The 21,717-nt window shown below is 39.5% G+C and overlaps 1 protein-coding gene across 1 annotated transcript in view; it reads left to right on the forward strand.

The window, feature by feature from the left end:
- Positions 1 to 284: 284 nt before the first annotated feature.
- MTPN (myotrophin) overlaps positions 285 to 21,717 on the forward strand; it is a 31,507-nt gene continuing 10,074 nt past the window's right edge. The window contains exon 1 of the mRNA XM_062491512.1: positions 285 to 385. Coding sequence (XP_062347496.1) covers positions 314 to 385 — 72 coding nt within the window. The 5' untranslated portion in view covers positions 285 to 313. The remainder of the gene's footprint in view (positions 386 to 21,717) is intronic.

The raw sequence follows: 21,717 nt of genomic DNA on the forward strand, positions 1-21,717 counted from the left end.
GCCCCGTGTGCCGCCGTCCCGCGCGGTCGTCGCGGCGGAGCGGGGGCCGAACGCGGCAACCGGAAGCGGAAGCGCGGCGGCGCGCGAGTGCAGCCGCTGCCGGGCCCGGCGGGACCGCCCGCGCTGCCTCGTGCCCGGCCCCGCCCCGCCCCGCGCGCCTTCCCGCGCTGCTCCGAGCCCGGCCCCGCCCCGCCCCGCCCGGCAGCCGGGGAGGGGCTCCCGCCGCCCGCGCCGCCGCCCGCCATCCCGGCAGCTGCCGCCGGCCCCCTGCCGCCTCGCCCGCCCGCCCGCGTCTCCGAGCCCGGCGGCCGCGATGTCCGACAAGGAGTTCATGTGGGCCCTCAAAAACGGGGACTTGGATGAGGTGAAGGACTACGTGGCCAAGGTAGAAGGAGGCGGCGCGGGCGGAGGAGGGAAGGAGGGAGGGATGGAGGGATGGATGGACGGACGGACGGACGTGTGTGCGTGCAGCCCTTGGGATGGGGCCGGGGCGGCGGGAGCCGCGGCCTGGGCGAGCACCGGCGCTCGCTGAGCTCCGTGCGGAGCTGAGGGCCCCCTCCCCCTCCTCGGGGCCTCTCGGTTCCTCGGCTTCCTCCTCCTTCCCTGCCCCCGACCGCCCCTCGCGCATGCCGGCGGAGTTATTCCGTGTCACTACGTGAAACTTGGTGGATTGACAGCCAAGGTCCCGGCCCTGCCTCGCGGATCTTGTGTGGATTTGTGGCCTCGGTTTGGTTATCCTTCCACTTTGTGCCTCGGGGCTCATCCTTAATAGGATGATGCTAAGCTACCGGGTGTGCTGAGGCTTAATTCATTAACCTTGAGGAAAGTGTGCTGACACCTAGTTAGGGCGAGCGCTGCAGGAACAGCAGACACCTGTGTGATGGCTGAGCAGTATGTGAAGGCTGCATTCCGCCCTCGTTTGCCTTCTGTTGTCACTGAGGTTTGTGGGAAAAGTGCATAAGGGCAACATTCTGCTTCAGTGAATCCTTGCTGTTCAGGAGTATCGTCTGGGAGCTGTTACATCATAGCAGAGGCGTATATCTAATTTACCTGTAATTATTTAGATTTCCAAACGAGTTAATGATTGTCTTTGGGAGCTTGACACATGCTGACACAACTTGTCGTGATGATTTAAGTTCTTTCTACTCCAGTTGTCCACTTTCAAACTTATAGCTCTCCTGGCAAAAAGGAAAGTGTGTAAGTACTTCCAGCTGCTTTAGCACAAAGTCCAGCAGCTTAGCCTGAATAGTCTTCTCTGACAGTTCCAGCTAAGCTGCTGGACTTTGCATCAAAGTGGCTGTGCACTCACATGCTCTGCCTATAAAGTTCTAGAGAAAATAGCTGGGAATAATGTAATTATCCTACTTCAGTTGTTTGCTAAAGGTTGTGTACCTTTGTCTGTGTAATAAAGTTGGGTAATACATTGGTATGTCTAATATCTTCTCAGATTTGGGGACTTGCAGAGTGTGTCAGCTGCATACTTGGGTTTTTCCTACCGCTTTTAAAGGATTTCCATGCCTAGAAAATTCACTGCACACTAGTAATTGTTAGATCCTTGCCTATCTTTTGCTGAGGCAGAAGCTTTAAAGCTTTGGCAGTAACTTGTCTTGGTTGAGTTTATGTCTACAAATTAATTGCAGTACTAATTAGAAAGCTTTTTTCTTTTTTTTTTTTTTTATTCTCACTCCTCCTGAGTGGCACCACTGCAACTCGTGTAGCAAATGGATTTATGTGATCACTCTTCATCTGCTTCAGTGCCTAGTCAAGTACTTGGTTCCATCTGCTGCTGAAAGAGGCTTGAGCCAGCCTGGGTGTTGCTGTAGTAAAGAGGCTGAAGGTTATCATCTAGCTGCACTAATGAGGCAGAAATCCTTAAAAGAGTTACTCACTGGGGTTAGGTGATTAGTGTAAAAGGAGCCTGCAATCCTGGAGCACTCTTACATTGTAGAACTGCTTCTAATGTAGAAGTTGAATCAACTCTGGGTGTTTTCTGTTGGTTTGTGATCTAATCTTATTCATACTTTTTTCTCCTGCTTGGAAGTATGTGTTCTCTTCAGTTGTTAAACAACCTACAAGAAGTCAAATGTTTTCAGTCCTTTTTGTTTCCTTGACAGACTGTGGACTAGTAAACTCTTAGGCTGGTTTCCTGTGGAAACAAAGCTTACATACGCAAGTTTTGACTGATCCTCATCTTTCCTAGTGGTTTGTAAATTTTTTTTGTCTGATTTTTATAAGTTTTGTAGTGGTGCAGGTAGGTGGGGGTTTGGGGCAGGCGAACAAAACGGAGGGGGTGCCATCAGTGAAGAAGGGTGTACAAGAATGAGTTTTACTCTACAACAGGAAATGTACGTTGAGTAGGGGCAAGAGAACTCCATAAAACATCTGATTGTAGGAGAAGCCTCAGCTGGAATTTCACATTCTCAGCTCTGAGATTAATGAAATATGTGAAGGCAAATCATGCTTTGGTAGTTGGAGTTCTCAAGAAAGTATCTGTATGTTCTTTCTGACCTTCTTCCTTATCAGTTATATGGCTTATGCTCACTGCTGCTTTCCTGCTCTAAGTATGATTTAATGTTCAGGAATTTTACTTATATAAACTTTGCAGTGGCAGAAGTTTCCTCTCCCTGTAATGGGGGAGGCAGTCATATATCTTGCAGCCTGCATCTTCATAAAATTCTTCCATGTCTGTCTTGCTGAAACTTTTGTTTCCCAATTTCTTGTTTGTTTTGCTTCTTGTTCTAGTCTTGTTTCCTCATTATTTGTTTGGAAACAATACAGCCTTTAACTATAATCTTGCAGTTTTGCCACCAATTACCACATCAAGAGTTTAACCCCTGATTTTGTTTCATATGTGAATGGCAGTGCTTGAAATGCTAACTAGGTGACTCTGAGTGCTTTAAAAATAATAATATAAATGGGTGTTATCAGTGGGACTGTAGCAATTGCACTCTCTTAATCAGACAGGGCTTTCCTTCACTTGTGTGTAATAAGGTTTGGCTGGTAAATACCAAGAAGAAAGAGAATGTTTCTGCCACTTCAGTTGTTCCTGGACAAGGAAAGGATACAGAAACAGAGGCAAGGGTCTCCTTTTGCATTATATGTTTTTCTGCCTAGGGATCTTGCATTCTCCTGAAGGTACTTTCTTCAGGAATAAAAACTTTTCACAGGAAGAGTAGATCTGAGTGGTGGCAGTGAAATGGGCAGTGCCAAATGGTACTGCTTTGTTGCTTAGCAAAAGAGATCTCGGTGTTGCCAGTCTGCATTTGAAAGACACTGGTTGCTTCTATTTAATGAAAATATGAAAGATTATTTTTATAGTTTGAATAATCTTGTAAGACTTCTTTCTCTTTTTGTGAGAGACATCATATTAGCATCTGCATTTCTCAGCTTGTGACAGTGTCAAGTTTTTCTTTATGGTAAATATAAATTTCTCCTGGAATACTGTATCTAGTGTGTTATGCCAGCAGTTAAGTACAGTGTCAGCTATTTCTATGATGACTAGATTGAAAAGTAGTTTTTACTGTTTGCTATCTTTGGTGTCTTCCTTTTTAATATAACCAGCATATGTTGGCTTCAGAGATGCCTACAGGATTCTAAGGGATTGAAGGAATTCTGCGCTCTTCCCACATACATCCACTCAAATTTTTAAAATTCCTCAAGAAAGCAGAAACTTCCATGGGAACAGCTGAATCAGATATGCAGTTTAATGGGTGAGGAGGACCCACGCAGCTGAAAGAAATTTACCTCACTCAAGGTAGGGAGTGTGTTAAAAAGTACAAGTTAGAAGAAGAGCAAGTTATATTAAGCCTACAGAATTTCTTAAACTGAATGGTGTTTGCTCTTTTTTCTTTTCTTTAGCCTTTTTACCCAGTGGAATTAGATAAACTGTGCAGTTGCTTAGAAAGGACTTACCTATCAGCATGTGCACATAGCATTTCCAGTCAGCAGTAGATTTTTGAGGCAAGGTACAATTTCTTTTATTCACTAGGCATAAAGTTTTTGACAAGATAAACTTAGATTTGTAGGAAAGGCTTCACTAAACGTTTGTTCTGAAGTAATTTCATCTCTCTTAGCTTAACTGAGAATTCCCCACTTCCATGAGCAACTTTAATCCCTTACATCGTTTCCTAAACCTATCACTGCTTACACTTAAGTTTGATAAATCAACTAACCTAATACCTAACCTAATAAGAAGATAGGACAGGCAACCAAACTGGAAGCACCAGACTTTTACTGCTCAGAGGACTGGGAGGTTGAAGTGTTGATTCCCTCCCAGCTGTGAAATGGATGTTTGTAGAAAGTGACCTAATAGGCATTTCTGGTGCAGCGTCTTGTTTTTTTTTTAAAAAAAAAAACGAAATAAAACCAAATTCTTGGAGGACTTCCAGTAAATTATCTAGACAACAGTGACTACCTGTGTGTTCTTGACAAAGCTGTGATGCTGTGGTCTTGCAGTTCTTTGGGATATAGTGAAGTTTGAATACATGTCTTGAGAAATGCATAAAACTTGACTACTGCTGAACTAACTATGAAGCCTAAAGTAAACTGTTTAGAAGTACCTTTTTGGAATAGAAGCAGCAGTCAGGGGTATAGTTAAGAGCAGTGAAAAAGAGAAGCAACTTAAATACATCTGCAGGAGGAAAGATTAACATGGTAATGAATACTAATAAATAACTTTTAATTATTGAGGTAATCTCTGGTCTTTTCATTGTCCATTCCAATGACTTCTATACCTTAGTTACAAACTAAATGCAAATGAGTACTGAAATGGTTGCTGTATATGAGGAGATTTGCAGATAAAGTATTTATATATATATAAATATTTATATATAAATGTTATAATATATATAGCTCTAAGTATAGGTATGTAGTATTTACAGATAAAGCATACCGTGGGTACGTTGAAATTCCCCTGTGTCATCATGCTGAATGCTGAAGTGCACATCATTATTATGGCTCCACTGATACCTGAATTGCCTCTGGTCAGGTAACAGCTTTCCTGCTCTTGAGTGACAGCCTGGAAGCCTGTCTGGATCACAGTGCAGGGTGGCTATATATCACTCATTTGTCCAGGAGCATATCAGAGCTAACCCTGACCTGGGATCTGCTGGACTGATCTTATTCCCTGTGGGGCCTCTTGGATTGTAACTCCCCAGTGTTATGCCAGCACTTTCACTATGTGGGTTTGTCTTTATCTGCAGAATCTAGGAGTTGTTATTTTCCACTTGATTGCTGTTGAATCTGCTGAAGTGTGATTGCTAAAGATAATTTTGTTTTACTGCATAGTTCTAATTAAACTTGGTGTTCAATTTACGCTTTGCAAATTTGAACATGATGACCTAAATCCTTCCTTTTATGCAACAAGAGAATTATTTGCTAGTGTAACCTGCCCGTAGCAGGTTCCATTTTCACAGTGGACTTACATTCCTGATATTTTGGTTAAGAGTATTAGAAAAACTTAGAGAAAAACACAGCATGACTGCCACTTCTTAGTCATGTGTACAATAAAATGAAATGAGGTTGTTGAAAACCACCTCTTCAGGATGTCTAATTAATTTTCCCAGTCTGAGCCAAGAGAGTCTGAGGACATGTGGCAAAGAATTATTCACAGGTATTAATAGCTTGTGCATCAATTCTTAAGTAGTTTATAGGAGCAGCATGGAGTAACAAACTTGTCTACAAACCTGGCATTGCAGTGGAATATGTGACTTAGTGATTGAATGAATATTCCAGGATTCTCAGGTCTCTATTTTTTTTTTTCCTGTGAAGGTACAGATAGAACTGATTTTTCAGCCATTTCAATTTGAAATGTAAATAGAGCTCATTCCAGCTGCGATCCTTTGAATGATCATGAATCTGGAACTGCTAAATGTAACATTTTCTTTGAGATGTTGATGTCAGGCTATGGTGATTTTGTTCATCGAGTTTGCTTCTGTGCTCTGAAAATCTTGGTAGCTTTAACATATTGTCTAAGTGATTCGTAATGGACCTTTCTATGCCTAAAATCCCAAGTCAGTTCCTTCCTTACTTGATTCTGTCTGGGCTGTTCTTACCATGCTGACTTGTCCTGTGTCTAATGTGTGTTTGCTATAGAAAGGAGAGAGAGTTGTTAAGATCAGATTGTAATCAAACATTGGATTTAATTTTTTTTGGGCTGATGTGCTAATGTATTCCATTTCCTAAATTGAAAGCAAATTTTATCTCTGAAATATATCCTGTTTTGTCCAAGTTTGTGGTGTACAGCATATGCATTTCTAAGTATGACAGTCAAAGGTGGGAATATGTTCTGAATAACAAGCAGAGAATACAGTGATTTGAGGAAAATATTTACTTCTACTACTGCTCTTCTTTCTTTGCCCACCCTTATTCTAACCACAGTTTTCCCTCTTGTATCAATCAGTTTTATCTTTAATAAATCCCTGTTTTTCAAGCCTAGCTCAGTTAGTTAACTTGAACTTCAACAAGAGGGCTTACAGGAGATGAGCTAAGCTTTCTAAAACTCCAAGAGAACATTTTTGCAGTGATATGGATCTGTATCCATTTGGAATAATATGTTAAAAGTTGTGTTAGATGTGAAGATCGTGCAGTGGATGTTGACTTGGGTACCATGGCATTGGTGACTCATGCAGGCCACATAAGTAAAAAATACTGAATGAGTGAACCTTGCAGTAGTGTCAAAATGCATAAATAAGGATTCCTCTGAGTAGTTCTCAACAGACCAAACAACTTCCATGTGCCTTTTCTGAAGGACCCTAGGCTTAGCTGGCAAGATATCTGGACTTGAAGGTCAAATATTCTACTTGAGTTCAAGGAGAACATTGTGAACTCAGGGTTCTCATTTCCAAGAATTTTTATGTCTGATCAAAGGTCAGAAGAGAAAATTTAGGAAAGATGCAGAGAATCAGGGGCTGTATATGACTGTATTGCTGAAGTCATGGGGATACAGTTTTATGTGAGCCATCAGTTGAGTTTAGCATCTTTTTTATGGCTTTATGTTTATGCTTGTTTGAACTTCTGAATATGTGTCCACACAAAAGTGTGAGCAGTTACTTCTGTCTACCTAATTTGCCCATTTCTCAAGTTGAGGGTTTATGTTAAATTATTGCTCATTTTTCTTCCCCTCCGTAGCAAAATGAATGTTGAATTTCCCAGTACAATTCTGTGGGAAGAAGCAGTTGTCATTTCCATAGATAGATCTATTGCTAGGACAAAAGCATGAGCTGGAATTAGTAAGTGCCAATAACCGACCAGTTGGTTATACAACAGTTGTTTTTCTTACAAGTTGCAGTTTCAGCAGTTTTGAACAATTAGATGTTTTTCTGCCTTAGCTCATTATGAGGAGGGATAGGTATAAATCAGCACTGCTCATATTACAATGAGTCTAAAACTTGTATTGGATGATGGATATGAGATCAACTTCTTTGTATAATATACTGGTGTTAAAGCCTGTGTTTGATTGTGACCAGTGATGGCAAATTCTACAATTATGGGCCACAGATAGGGAGGGATACAATACATTTGTTGAAATGGTGAAGGAACTGCTATCTGTAGGGTTGCTATTTTGACTTGGAATACAATCAGTACTAATAAGTTGTATTGAACAAGCTGCTTCTTCTTGTCTTAATTCTCTGTTTGATTTGAATGTACTTGTGTATGTTTTGTGTGGGGTTTTTTGTTGTGTTTTTTTTTTTTTTTTTTTTTGGTCAGTTTTTTTTTTCCTCTTTTTAATAAATACTAGGGTAGCAAATAATTTGTTTTCCCAAAAGCAACTGAAAACCTGATGAGAGCAAGTAGGAAGAGAGAACGATATGATCTTGAAAAGTCATAATGCACATGAATATGGCTTTGAAGTTGTTTGGGAGATTAGGGATTTGGTAGTTTTAGCACTTCTGCCCATTTTTAAGTCTTTACTACTATTTCTTACACAGTGTAATTCTGTAGCTCAGTTCAGATACATTATCTGCCAAGGGCATTGGTTTCTTCAAAGAAAGAATTTTTTTGTGCCTCTTGATGGACCAAAAATCCAACTATGGTCTGCAGTTTTGTCTTTGCTTACAGACATTGCTGCCTTCCTCAGTGGTTACAGGCCAGAAGGGAAATGGTGAAATCCTTTTACTTAGCCTTCAGCTAAGCAAATCAAAGAGAACAATTGCAGGCTGTGACTAATAAGCTGAGCAGACCAAAACATCACTAGATAGGGGTTCTGGAGACTCCCCTGTCACTCTTTCAGCCAAAGTTCAGAGAATGTTCAGAGTCAGTTCATACAACATTACATGCTCAAAGTTTCTGATGGGCTAATAATTATCAAGTCTTGATAATTACTGTTGAATCACTGATACTTTCGTTTCCCAAACTCCATTTGGAGGTCATTTATGAACTTGCTTTTTAACACACTTGTGACCTATAAATTAGTGATTAGCTTCAAGCAGGAAACATGAGCTCTTGGGCCATTTGAGACAATAGATAGAGAGCTGTCCATAGAAGAGTTACCATCAGCATCTCTCATTCAAACTGATTTGTTAATGACACTATGAAAGCAAATACCGTAGGCAATAAATGTTTAAAAAGTATTTTTCTGTTTGTTCAAAAAATACTTCCAGTGCTTGATTCAGGTAATGCAACTGAAAGTAGAAGATTTCAAGTCAAATAAGGAGGAGGTCAGGAGAGTTCCTGTGAGGTGAGGTCTGTGTTTCTGTATATGCCCTGTATTAAGAAAAAACAAACAGACCAACAAAAAACCTTAACAGAATCCTTTGTGCTCAAGTGAGGCATTTGTAAGAATCTTTATTTCTTGTATTGCTGACTTTTCAATAACTTCAGTAATGCTGTTAACTGTTTCTTGGCTAAAGTCGTGGATATTTAGTATGGTTTAAAAAACTTGAACTTGGCTTGTGATAAAAACACTAAGTGTTATTTAAATTTGTCTTGGGCATAATGACAGTAGTATATAATTGCTTTCAAAATAGGGTCCTCTAATTAGAGTATAACATGAAATACAGTCTTTAGTTCCATTTCTGTGACAGTTCAGTAGACTGTATTTACTAAAGCATTTCAACAGTAATTCCTGGAAATCTGGAGAAAATAGCTTAACTTTTGTAGGTGGGTTAGTTCAAACTTAAATGTACAATATCAATATTTATAAGTTTTAATTAAAGTATTACAGTGAAGCTGAATATTCCAAGTGTGTATAGGGAGACATTCTGTACTTGTTAATGCATATGTTTTCAAGTGTATACTGCTTAGAAAGCAGTGTTTATTTTGAGAATGTAAAAATAAGCTTTTCTGATTGAGTTTTTTTGCTTCTGTGTTTTGTTTTTTGCATAATTCCAATCACCAAGTGCTTCATCATGTCAACAAAACTCTGTGTTAAGGTGCAAAAACTTCTAGAACTCATTAATACTGCTTTTGGCCTGTCATATCTTTTTATGTATTGCTGAATGAAGATGTTGTAAATTCGGTGTGCACTGGAAAATAATTGCTGTTAATACTATAGGAAAACCTGTTTAGAAGCTAAGCTTCCATGCTTTGGTTTTGGTAGAACATTTGGTTTTGCCTTGGACAGATCTTTTGTTCAAATTCTGGAGAAGTAATTTCTGCTTAGGGTCCTTATTAAGCCCCAATTAAAGCACTTAAATTCAGGGGTTTCTTAACCATAGTAATAATCTTTGGGAGATGCACTCACTCATCTTCCTGTTTATTCTCTCATACCTTCCTGATACAGTACAACGTGAGCTTTGAGAATTCACATTTATTATTATTGTGGGTTTTTTTTTACTTATCGTGTCTTTAGAGTGCAATAATTGATACAAGATTCGTGTTAACCACAGAAGTATTGGGGTTTGTATAAACCAGAATAACAAGGTCTGAAGTGATGCATGAACACTAGATAGAGGAAAATACATGATTAAATCATTCTGCTTTAAATCCCCCTGTCATGAATATTATGTTTTCTAAATAAGTTGTATCTAATACCAGTTTGCAAAATCAGAATTTCCAATAGATTTTGCAAAATCAGATTTCCTGCCTTTGTTTGATCAATGCTGCCTATCTACAAAGGCCAGACTTCCTGACTTTTGCTGGTTTTTATCTGCCAAGACCAGATGGTTATCTCTGAGACTGACTATCACCCAGAGACTTTGTGGGTGTTTATTTGACCACCACTGCTTACCTGGTGAAGTTATGACAGCAAAAATACCCCCAAAATTATTGATTACAACAAGAGCCCATACTGTAAGAAGAGGCTGCAAACCCAGGTTGGATGGAGCTTGGAGTGGGCAGTGACCCCTCACGTTCCCCAGAGCTGCTTGCTCCATCTAGATCAGGTAAAGCAATCTACATTTTGCTGAATATCAAGACTTTTTCTCATTTATAACAATACTATGCAAAGAATTCAAAATACCAAGCTGGCATCTATTGAAACTGAAACCCAGTAGCTGGCACCGTGTGTTTGCCTCAGAGGAAAACATCCACTTCCTGTTCATTCTTTGGACAAACATGTGCTGAGCAGTTTGATACAGAACTTGATGTGGGCTTCTTCCAGAAACTGAAAGTGTTTTAATTGGGATTTAATAACTCAGTGCAGAATGTGTGGTAATGGCTGGGATCCTTTGCTCAGCTTCTTTGGAGCAATTTCTGACCTGTTAAGCTTGAGAAAAAAGTTTTCTTGCAGGAACAGGCGTTGTTTTGTAGATCTTTGTTTTCCTTGTGTCATCTGTTGTCAGTTTGCTCAGGTCTGGTACTGAACTATTGAGGTGGAATTACTGCTCTGATTCCTGGTTTATGTATGGTTGATGGCTCCTGTTTGATAATTATCTGGCACCCATGTGAGCTGGAATATCTTGTGCTTAATGTACCCTTAAAGTAGGCATCTTCCAAATCACACAGTCCAAAATGCAGTGGGAAAACACGGAATCTGGCCAGTCACTTCTGGAATATCAAATCAACCCTTTCAGGCCAGCTCAGGGTTGCCTGTGAGAATGGGCACTGCACTGTGTTCAGTAGATGCAGTGCTTAACACATCTTTTTAGAGTGAACATTAGTTTATGTCAACTTAAGGTATAAAGTCATTACATTGGTCTGCAGTTCTTTAGAATTAGTGGTTAAAGGCTTTTATTGATGTTTGTGCACCCCATATCAGGGCTGACAGGTGAGTCCTGATGCTACAGCTAAAGCATTTCCAAATTCTAACAATCTTTCTAAGCAGAGACAGTTTGGAAAGTGTCTGATCATTGGCTGTTTCAGTTTGTGATCCAGAATATTTCATGCACTAACATTCATCAGTTAAAGAGGTAATCTGAACAGAGAGTAATGACACCTTTGTCTGCAACATCTTATTCTGTCAGAACTAGTTGATGCCATTACTCTGAGCTGTTGCCAAACTAAGAAACAAACTTATAAATGGAAATTTTGGACCAAACTTTTAAACAGAAATTCATAGGAGCTAAGAGAAGCGGCACGGCTGGGCCCTTCATTCCTGTTTCATCCCTTCGTAGTGCAAGTTGTGAGTGGGTTACATTATTTCTCACTCAAGTCTTGCACAGATTAAGGATTCTGGGGAGTGGAGAAGAACTGTTCACAATAGCACATGTGTTTGGCACATCCTTGAAACTGGGATTGTAGCACGAGCTTCTAGAAGCTGTAGCTAGGGAACAGTAGGTTCATTACTGTTCTGCAGAACAACTCGTGTATCAGGTTTATTTGTCTCACAAAACGCTGATACAACTGAAGCACAGGTGGCTTAGTAGTTCAGTTTATTTAGCAGTTGTTTCTGGAATTGTATTTGTTTGACTGAGGCAAAGGACTTCAGATTGCATTTGATTATGGTGGATAAGCTAGATACTTGTTTACACCAACAAAACCTGAAAACTATGCTTGTTAAGCATGTCTTTGTTGGCTTAAGCCAGAAGTGTAGCAGTGCTTTAAAAGCTTTGCAAAGTACTTTAGATACCATATCAAGACAGGCAAAATTCATCATCAGGTTCATAATTAATTTTCTTAAATTTTACAGACCAAGTATTGGTGTTATTGTTAGCAGTTAAGGCTTCTCCTGAAGTAGAGAATTGCGAAGTAGATTGTCATTTTTTTACGTGGATATCTACATCTATCTGCTCTGGTTGTAGAACTTGCTGCAAAATGCCAGCTGGAGGGACACAGGCTATCCTCAGAACAGAAACCCCTGTTTGATAAAATGGTGAGGGTCTTTTAGGGGGAATGCTGTGCTGAAATTCTTTGAGTAGCCTTTTTTTTTTCATATTTTTAAAAGTGGAAGCTCAGTTGGATGTTGCAGGTTAAACTAATAGCAAATACTAGAAGTGAATAATGAAAATTTGATACTGTCTGCAGCCTCTTCCACAGGGATTTAACTTTCTGTGTTCAGTTTCCCTTGTCAACATCTGTTAATTTGGATTTGGTTTTTGATCGCTATCTCTACAGGGATTTACTGTGGTTGTTTTTGCCATTTCTGTTTGTTTCAGTAAGATGTGATAAGGGGGAGGTGTAAAATCAGCTCGTCCCATATATTTCCCAAAGTATACAGGGTGGAAAGAAGACATGTGGGAGAAAATTCCTTTTTGCGTCAAGTTATCAAATTTAGAGGACAGGGAATAAAACACCCAGAAGAGTTGAAAAGATGTTATTAAATACCTGTGTGGATAAACAAAGAATAATTGGTAGGAAGGCTTAGCTAATGCAGTCACTCCTAGCTGTTACACAAAAAAACCCCACATTTCTAGCTATTCTGAAGTTCTCCTAGTGAAAAGTGGTTATCCTACATAATAAAGGAAGGTCATTTGCTTCAGTTCAGTTGTCTGCAGACAGCTGTAGTCCTCTCAGGCTGCAGTTGGAAAACCCCTAGAATGGTCAGAATATTCTGAACCACTGAGCAGCAGTAGCAGTTGTCTCTGTGCAGGCTGAATGAGGCTGGATTACACTAATTTTTTTGGGTGGACTGAAAGTAATTTTTGAAAATGCAGGTGATTCACGTGAAACTTTGGGTCTGGCACAAAACTTTTGCAGTTGTTGTTGGAAACTGCCTACTTGCAGTTACCAAGAGTTGATTTCCTTGGCTCTGGCAGGATCTTACTGAAGTTTTTAACTAAAGAAATTTGCATCAAAATGATAAAAAAATTCACAGTTTGCAACATTAATCTTTTTACTTCCCTTTCTGCTCTTTGAGTTTAACCCAGACTTTGAGATACTATAATTTCACCAGGTTCCACTCTTTCTCTTGGTTTGAATATTAGTGATTATTAGTGAAACATGGTCATTTTTCTTGTGAATCAGAAGATAGGGACAAGAAAACTTGAGACTCAATAAACTTGCTGAGCAGAAATGATAAAATACTGGTGCTGCTTCTTAGGCCGCCTGCATTGTTTCAGTAGTTTTTCAGTAAAACAGGTTGAGTGGAAATGTGAAATTTACCTTTTCTATCTGCTCTGCCCCATTCTTAGGTCTGCAGTCCCTGAGGTATCATATGTCAACAGTTTTTTTCCATTTATAGGGAAAAAAAATGTGCGGAAGTTTAAATGATACTTTGCACTGACTTGTTTTGAGCTGGTCATTCGAATTGTTCTTGCTCTTATTTAAAACAGATGGTAATGTGAAAACAGCACATTGGACTGGTGTTATGATGAAATACACAAAAGCTTACATAAATTATTTCCTTGGCTAAAATACTGGACTGGTGGTTTGTATTAAGGCAGATGATGTGAGGGTCTGTCTGCTGTATCAGTGTAAAGCTGTGTCAGTTCCTGCCATAGACACAAATATTTAACCTCTCTACCCAGCAAAAACTGCTTCAGCATTTCAGTTACCATAACAAAGCATTTAAAGGAAATTTTATAACCAGCTTGGAAGAAGAAATGAATTTATTATCTCTGTTAGTCAAAGGTTTTCAGAGTAATGTTAATTTTACACTTGAAAACAATAAATAATTTTTTAGAAACACCGTGAAATGGATTTGGTAATTCATGCCTCACGTCTTTTCCTATTGGTAATCTCCAGGGACCTGTGAAAATGCTAGCATGGATTTTGGTTGGCTAAATCAATTTGTCTTAAAAGCAGTGATGCTTTTTAGGCTCTGAGACTCTTCTGTGGGGTGGGGGCAAAAGTTGAACTGCAGCACCACTCAAAAGACCAGGTGAAGTATTATGGGATCACTGATGTCAAGGCCTAAAGGGCAGTCTGGGTGACTATTCTTGTGTAGCAAGCTGAGTTGTTAAGACCTGGTGTTCTACAATGCTGTCAGATATCATCAACATATTTTATAAAAATGCATCTCTTGGGTTTGTAGGTATGTTTCATTCCAGTTTGCAATTAAGGATGGCAGTGTGTGAATCAGTGCTTTAGGTGAGAGCAAGGTTTACAGAATGGAATCCTTACAGAAGCACTCCAGAGGCAGACTGAGGAGTAGGAAAGCACTCTTGTTCAGATCATATAGGAAATCTAGTACTTCTGCACATAAGCCCAAGGATTGTTTCAATAGTGATACAATTCTAATAGTAAGAAAACTGGGGTAGTTGAGTTTTTATTAGTAAAACTCAGCCTTCTGTGTTGGCTTTGGATATTATGAGTTTGAACTCATGATATTCAATTTTAGTTCTTCTCAAGTCTTCAAAGTTAATTGAAACACAGAGAATTTGAGGTTCCAGTTGTGTGCTCAAACAACTGATTTGTAGAAGAATTCAGAGGAGGAAAGCTGTATAATTAAGTTCTGTTTCTATGATGAAAGATGAGATTGCCCTTGTTTTTGTGCTATTTCATAGAATCATATAATGGTTTGGGTCGGAAAGAACTTAAAACATCATTTAGTTCCAACCTCCCTGCTGTGGATGCAGACACCTTCCACTGTTCCAGGTTGCTCAGAGCTCCATCCTTCCTGGCCCTGAAAACTTACAGAGATGGGGCACCCACAGCCTCTCTGGGCAGCCCATTCCAATGCCTCACCACCCTCTCAGTAAAGAATTTCTTCCTAATACTTCATCTAAATGTTTCCCAGGACTGAACACAGTGCTCCAGATGAGTGAAGAGGGGTAGGATTGACTTGCTGACCCCATGGCTTTAGGTCCAGTCCGTGGTTCTTTTGGCTCTCTGGGCTGCAAGCACCCTTTGCTGAGGCATATCAGAGCTTCTCATCCACCCACACCCCCAAGTCCTTCTCCCCAGGGCAGCTCTCAATCCATTCTCTGCCTAGACTGTACCTGTGCTCAGCTGTACTCATGCTGTTTGAATACAAGTAAGATGTTACTGCAGCCTCTCTGAAGTGAAAGAAGCTCAAGATCCTTCAGGGGCCTTTCTTTAGAACCTGGAACTCTGTTACATGAGAGCAGGAGAAATGCTGAGTGTTTTTTCAGTGCTTCAGCTCGTATCCCTGGTCACATATTTTGAGGAATCTATAATATTCAGAGTTACTGAGAAGGGGAAAGCAAAATGGTCCACTGGAAGGAATCTAGAAATGTTGTACAAATATGCAGAGATGGAGGAGCTATGACAGCTGAAGATCAGTTGTAGTTAGGAATCTGGAAGGTATAGGAAGATTTGTACCAACTGCTTTATGGAGCAAAGGACCTATTGAAAAAATTACAAAAGCTTTTTTACCTCTATTTTTATTGGTAGGTGAAGGATGTATTCGAGTTGATGCTGTTAGAATTGTGGTAGCTTGTTTTTGGGGTTTTGTTTGGGTTTTTGATTTTTTTTTTTCCCCTTTAGGAAGATAAAGGAAATATTTTATAATTATCTTTCTGTACAAAGGGCAGGATATAGAGGAGTTTGCTTAATTATGCACAGTGAAAGAGACAACAGTTCCAGTTGAAATGCAAGAAATTCTGATTAGGTGTAAGAGAAAAAAATACTTCCCTGTGAGGATGATCAAATCCTGGGAAGGGCTTATGCCTGGAGAACTTTTGTAATCCTCGGTCCTTGGAGGTCTGTGGAACTCAGCTGAGCAGCCTGATCTGATTGGACCTAATTTGAGCAAATGTTAGACTGCATAACCTCCAGAGTTCCCTTTCAGCCTTAAATAGTCTGTAATGGCATGAGTCACTAGACTGACAAGCTTGTAGAATTAAACTCTCCTTATATTTTTAGATTATTAGTCAGATTTCAGGAAGTATGGTATTTGAGTTTTCCCTTATTGCCACCAGTGTTTATGACCCATGGATTAGCTATATAAAAAAACACCAGCTTGTTTTTACTGTTTGAGTAAGAACTGAAGTTTGTGCTTGGCTTACAATATTTTTAAGCTCACAGTTTTTAGAAATTGTAGAATGATTTACCTTGTGTGTAGAAAATGGGTGGGTTTTTTCAGTTGTTTCTGCTGTATTGTTTTTAGAGATTCTCAGTCAAGGTGTTTACATCTTCAGTGCTGGAGAGGTAACTTTTGGTTAGATGAGCCCCAGGGCTGACATGTGACAGCAAGAAACACTTGAAAACTCTATGAACATAGAACTGAAACAAACACAGGCTAAGCAGTAAAGTATTTTGGCCTAGGTACTTAAAATACAACCATTTTGAGAATTTAAGTAGAATGGCAAAAATAACTAATGTATTTTCATCTTCAGAGTACTAACCTGGTGTTTGTTGATTTTTGAGGCGTGGGGGAGTGGGCTCGTGTTTTGTGTTTTTTAAAGTCTTTCCAGTGATGACTGAAGCTGGAGAGAGTTATAGTGGAGAAGGATTGAAAGAAAGGGTGTGAGCAGACTCAAACTCTGAGAAAATGAAACAGGGTGTTTAGGGAAGATGAGGACAGAATCAGTTCATCCATGTCCCCCACATACCTGCTGTGGAAGTGCAAGATTGTTTTTTAAGCTGTTTGAGTATATGGCTAATAATTTTTTTTCTACAGGTGTGACTGATCCAAGCTTGCTCTTCCTTCAGAAGACTAAGGAATATATTATTCTTAAGTGGTCTCAGTTTATATATGTTCCACTTCAAAACATAGAACTTAATATTTCAGGCATTTTGTTTGATTTAAAAACTAAAACTTAGTTACATTGGCAGGAAGGAGGATCATTCAGTGGATACCAATATAATTTCTGTTATGGCAAAACATGTTTTGATAATATTTTTGAATTTTTAAAAGCAGATATTACAGCCAGCATAAACAAAGCCTGTGGGGAAAATAGTAAATATGAAGTTTTTTGGAAGTTGTATTTTTAGTGTGCAGCAAACTAGTGAAAATAGCACATCCATGGGATTTAAACTTTTCTTTATAGAAAGAGGATTTTTTAGTCTTTCTCTTTCCCACTGAGACAGCAATGATCAAGTTGTTGTGGTATGTAAAATGTCAGAGTTATCTAATGCACTGTAAGGGTGGTCATCCCTTATATGCAAAGAGATGGAAGTAATGCAACAGACAGTGCAGTGAGTTATTGTCTTTCCTAGAATAATGAAGACAGGAATTGCACAGGAGCTCCTGCAAGATTGCTTCCCTGCACTCTAAGGACACCTGGCTGCATGCAATACATGAAAAGGGGAGATGCAGTTATTTTGCATGACAGCACAAGTACAGATGGGGATATGGAGTGGCTTCTAAATCTGAAAGAGCATTTTAATGCCACTAGAATTAGAGGCACTGCTCTACTAATACAGTTAACCTATGCAATAGGATTTAATGAGGCCACAATAGTTAGTTTCTATTCCTGTGGTAGAACTGCAGTGTAAATCCCAGCTACTAATTGCTGCTGTGTTCAGGTGCCAAGTCATGGAACAGATTAAAGGAATGATCAAATAAATTCTCACACTGATTAGTTCCTTCATTGGATTCATCATTCAGCCACTAATTCTGGTGCAGGGGTGGGAAGGGTCAAACTTTGCTAGAAGTTGCAAAGCTGTTCCTGCCACACAGGAGAAAAGTTGGTGTTCAAGTGAAGGGTGAGCTGTGGACTTTGTAGCCTGGCAGTAATGTTCTAGAACAACACTTGTGACAAACCACAGTGCTCACGTGAACACCTGGCTCAGGTTTGGTTTCAGTTCCTGTGCCACTGCAAAATAAGCCTGTGCTTGAAGCACCTGGAGCGTGCTGTAGGGGTGCTAGAATGGTGCTAGGTGACGTTAAATTTGAGTTTAGCTCGTTTGGCTTTAAGTGTTGATGCTTCTGTAACTGGCAGGAGCTGGGAAAAGAGGGAGTTAGGATAAAGGGAGACCAAGGCAGGTGTGGAATACATCCTTGTGTAACAAAGGCTATAGAAAGGCATGGGCTGTTGAAGGATGGAGTCAGTTTGGTGTGGTTAAATAATCTCCCTGGAAGATATTATAATAATGAGCTTTAGAACTTGTACTTTATGACTAAACTTGTTCATCCAACATTTTCATGGAACTGATGTCATGACATGCATTAGGGACAAAGTCGGCAAACTCTGGTTCATTCTTTTAATAAGGGCTGCAAAAGAAAAAGGAATTAAATTTGGCACAGCTTATTCAGGGTAGCTGTTAAGGTGCAGATCCTTCCAGATTACTCTGGGACATCCATCCAGGTGTAGAGGTGGGCTTGGCTGTCAGGGTCTCCTCTCTAAGCTCAGGAAGAAAGAGGGGGAGCATAAAAATAGGAATTGGGGATGGATACCCAAGAAGAATATGGGCACTTTCCCAGCATGTGCAGGGATGGACATAAAAAAGCCAAAGCCCTGAATAGAGCTAAACTGGAAAAGGACATGAGATAAAATGAGGGATTTTTTGTAGGTATATTAGCAAGCGAAGGTAAAGCAAGGAAAATGTGTGAGAGATGGTAATGAAAGAATTAAGTTTAAGAGTAGCTACTTTTGATAGTATTCACTTAAGAAATTAGTTAGAACAGATATTTTTATGCATTAAATTGCTCCATTACAGAAAGTGGGTGATAGTTACATTCATAGGACGCTATAATGAATCCTACTCTTAGTTACGTAAAAAGCAAAGTTCTTAAAAGTATTTGGAAGTGAGTTTCCAGTTTTTTTTTTCCTGTCCTTCAGGAAAAAGTTGATAGCCACGTTTCAGCTGACATTGATGCTTCATGACCTAATTGAATGTTCTTCTGTTAGCCATTTTACGTGACTTTTTGAAATAGGTCATAAAAGTCTTCCTTTACGTCACCTTGTTTAGTAATTGGAGAGTCACAGAGGCTTTTCTTTACCTATAATCAGATTTTAATAGAGGATTAAAGCAGTTACTTGGGAACTGCTGTTTCTGATGTTTCATGAGTTGAGCAAGTTTTTAATGCTACTGCATACCTGGTGCCCTGGGTCTTTGTTCTGAAAAGAAAAATGTTACTAATGTGGTTTATGCCCGATTTAGCCTTAAATGGCTGACTGAGTAAACTCAGTGTATTCTGGAAGGTCATTAAAGAGGTGATCATGTCTTTTCTTTTGCATGGGCAAATTAAATTTTTAAAGCTGTGCACATGTATTTTGAGCCATTGTTAGTGGATTTGTGGGTCTAGTCTAGAAAGTGAAAATAAATAATCTTTCAGGAGAAGCATGACCTATGACTGAAGCTTTGTTTTATTTTGAGGGTGATACTATTCCTTGATCCTGGCTTAATTGTGTCTCTTCCAAATACACAAGCTGACATCCTTGCTGCTCTATTAGACTCTAGAAGATGACAGAAGTCCCATAAAACTTCTTGAAGAACTGTGCTGTCAATATTGGTCTAATGCACAGATTTTGCTCCTGTGAGTGTAAAGGAAGAACTGTGCTCCACTTTGTCAGTTCGTGGCTTCTGACCATGTGCTTCTGCAGAGGATGGTGATTTTTCATGTAAACCTTCAGCAGCTTAGTTTCAGCCCACCAATATATTGGTTAATTTGCTGTCTCAGAGTTCTGTATGGAGAATCATCACCTCATAAGATTGCCGATACCTAAATTCATAACATTCATTATGGCATGTTTGGCCAGTATTGCGTAAAGCCACAGTAAATTTGGAAAACTTTATGCAGAGGTAACATTTTTCTTCGAATCTTTACTTATGTGCTATTTCCTCTACCAACCTGTGACAGGGCTCGAGAGACCACGTTGTCTCATTGTGTTGGCATAATTAGCCACACCTTCACCAGTGCTGTCCCATTTGTGAGACAGGGGCTCAAGTCTTTATCTTAAAAGATTTATTTCCAACCCCACTGCATGGACTGGGGTACCTTCCACTAGACCAGGTTGCTCAAAACCCCATCCAGCCTGGCCCTGGGCAGGGAGGTTGGAACTTGATGTTTAAGGCAACTTCAGTAAGTACTCCTGTACTGTGTAACGTGCACGTTATAAAATATACCCCAAAAATGGAAATTAAAGATGAACTAAAGATGCAATAAATGCTATTTTTCCATTTTATTAATAGTGTGATATGTATTTTCTTCTCACACCCCAGTGGCTTGTCTTGGACGCCTCTCTGGGTTTTCACACCTCGCTTTGGAAACCACTGCTTCTCCTACAGAGAGGTGCCTTAGGCAGTAAAAATAGAAGATCTAAAGCTCAGAGAGAAATTATCTGTGAAAAGTTCTGCAAGTTTTTTAATGTATATGTGTTAGTGACTGCATTTGAAGCAAGTGGTTCTGGCAGAGTTTTATCCCAGTTTATCTTTCCTTCCTACTTGTGTATTTCTTGGACTGGCAGTAAGAAAGGCCAGGTAAAACTTTACAACATTCAGTGGTCTGTTTTACAGTGGCTTCTCATACGTATGAAGCAACTGCATATTTGACTTGGTTTATTGAAGAATATAGGAGAACTTGTTTTGTTTTTTTTTTTAATTTTTGTAACTTACTTGATGTCTTTGTTCTATTAATTCAGACTAAAATGTTCTCATGATTAGATTTAAATGTCAATGTGTTCTCATTACCAGTATTCAATACCATACAATGTGTTTGGGACAGGTTTATTTGCAGACCTTTTCCCAGGTACTCTCCTGTAAATAAGTTTTCATCATCTTTATGGGAACCTTAAAAAACTAGGAGTTTGGGTGGGTTTTTTTTTTTTTCCTTCTGAAAGTTCATCGTCCACCAGGAATTTATTCCACAGCCAGCATAGGAGAGAACAGAGGACCTTTGTTTTTTTATTTTAAAAACAAAGGAAAATAACTCTTGTATAAGCCAGTGAGCCAAATAATATTTATAATGTTAAGGAAGTGAGAGCTTTTTTGGACTGTCCTAATCTAGAGAAGTGATGGCTCTAACATTCCTTTGGCTGTGCACTTTGTGGCTTGACTGTGTGCTGTCCCAGGACTTAGCTTGCCTGCCCTTCTCCTGTGCTCCTTTACTTAAGGTGTCTTGGCACGTGTCAGAGTTTGGAGACTCTTTTGTGTTGGTTATTAGGTGGCTTTCATGTGGTTTGCTTCTCAAACTTGTGTAAGCAATCTCTGATGTGTCAGGAAACATGATGGGTTATGGAATTGCCAGTTGTTTTAAAAAGTTGGTTTTTGGCAAGTGTATGCAAATAAATGTATGGGTAGAGTTTAATGTTCGACATAAGTATATGCTGCTTCTTTACATGCTCTCCAGGACTATTTATGTGCTATTAGCATACTTTAATATGGGTGTTTTTTTTTTTTTTTTATAATTGGATCTTAATTGTCAGTGAAATTCAGCAAATGAGAAGCTAAATCACAATACTATCTGCTACAAGGGTATATGATGAATAATTGAATATCCTATTGAGAAGAGACGAGAATAACAAGGTCATCTTGTTACTTGACTAGTAGCGTAAAACTCTGATTATATAGAACATCAAAAGCAGAATAAGATTTCTGTCTGGCAGTCTTCTC

The sequence above is a fragment of the Cinclus cinclus genome, chromosome 4 (genome assembly GCF_963662255.1).
Source record: "Cinclus cinclus chromosome 4, bCinCin1.1, whole genome shotgun sequence".
In the NCBI taxonomy this organism is placed as follows: domain Eukaryota; kingdom Metazoa; phylum Chordata; class Aves; order Passeriformes; family Cinclidae; genus Cinclus; species Cinclus cinclus.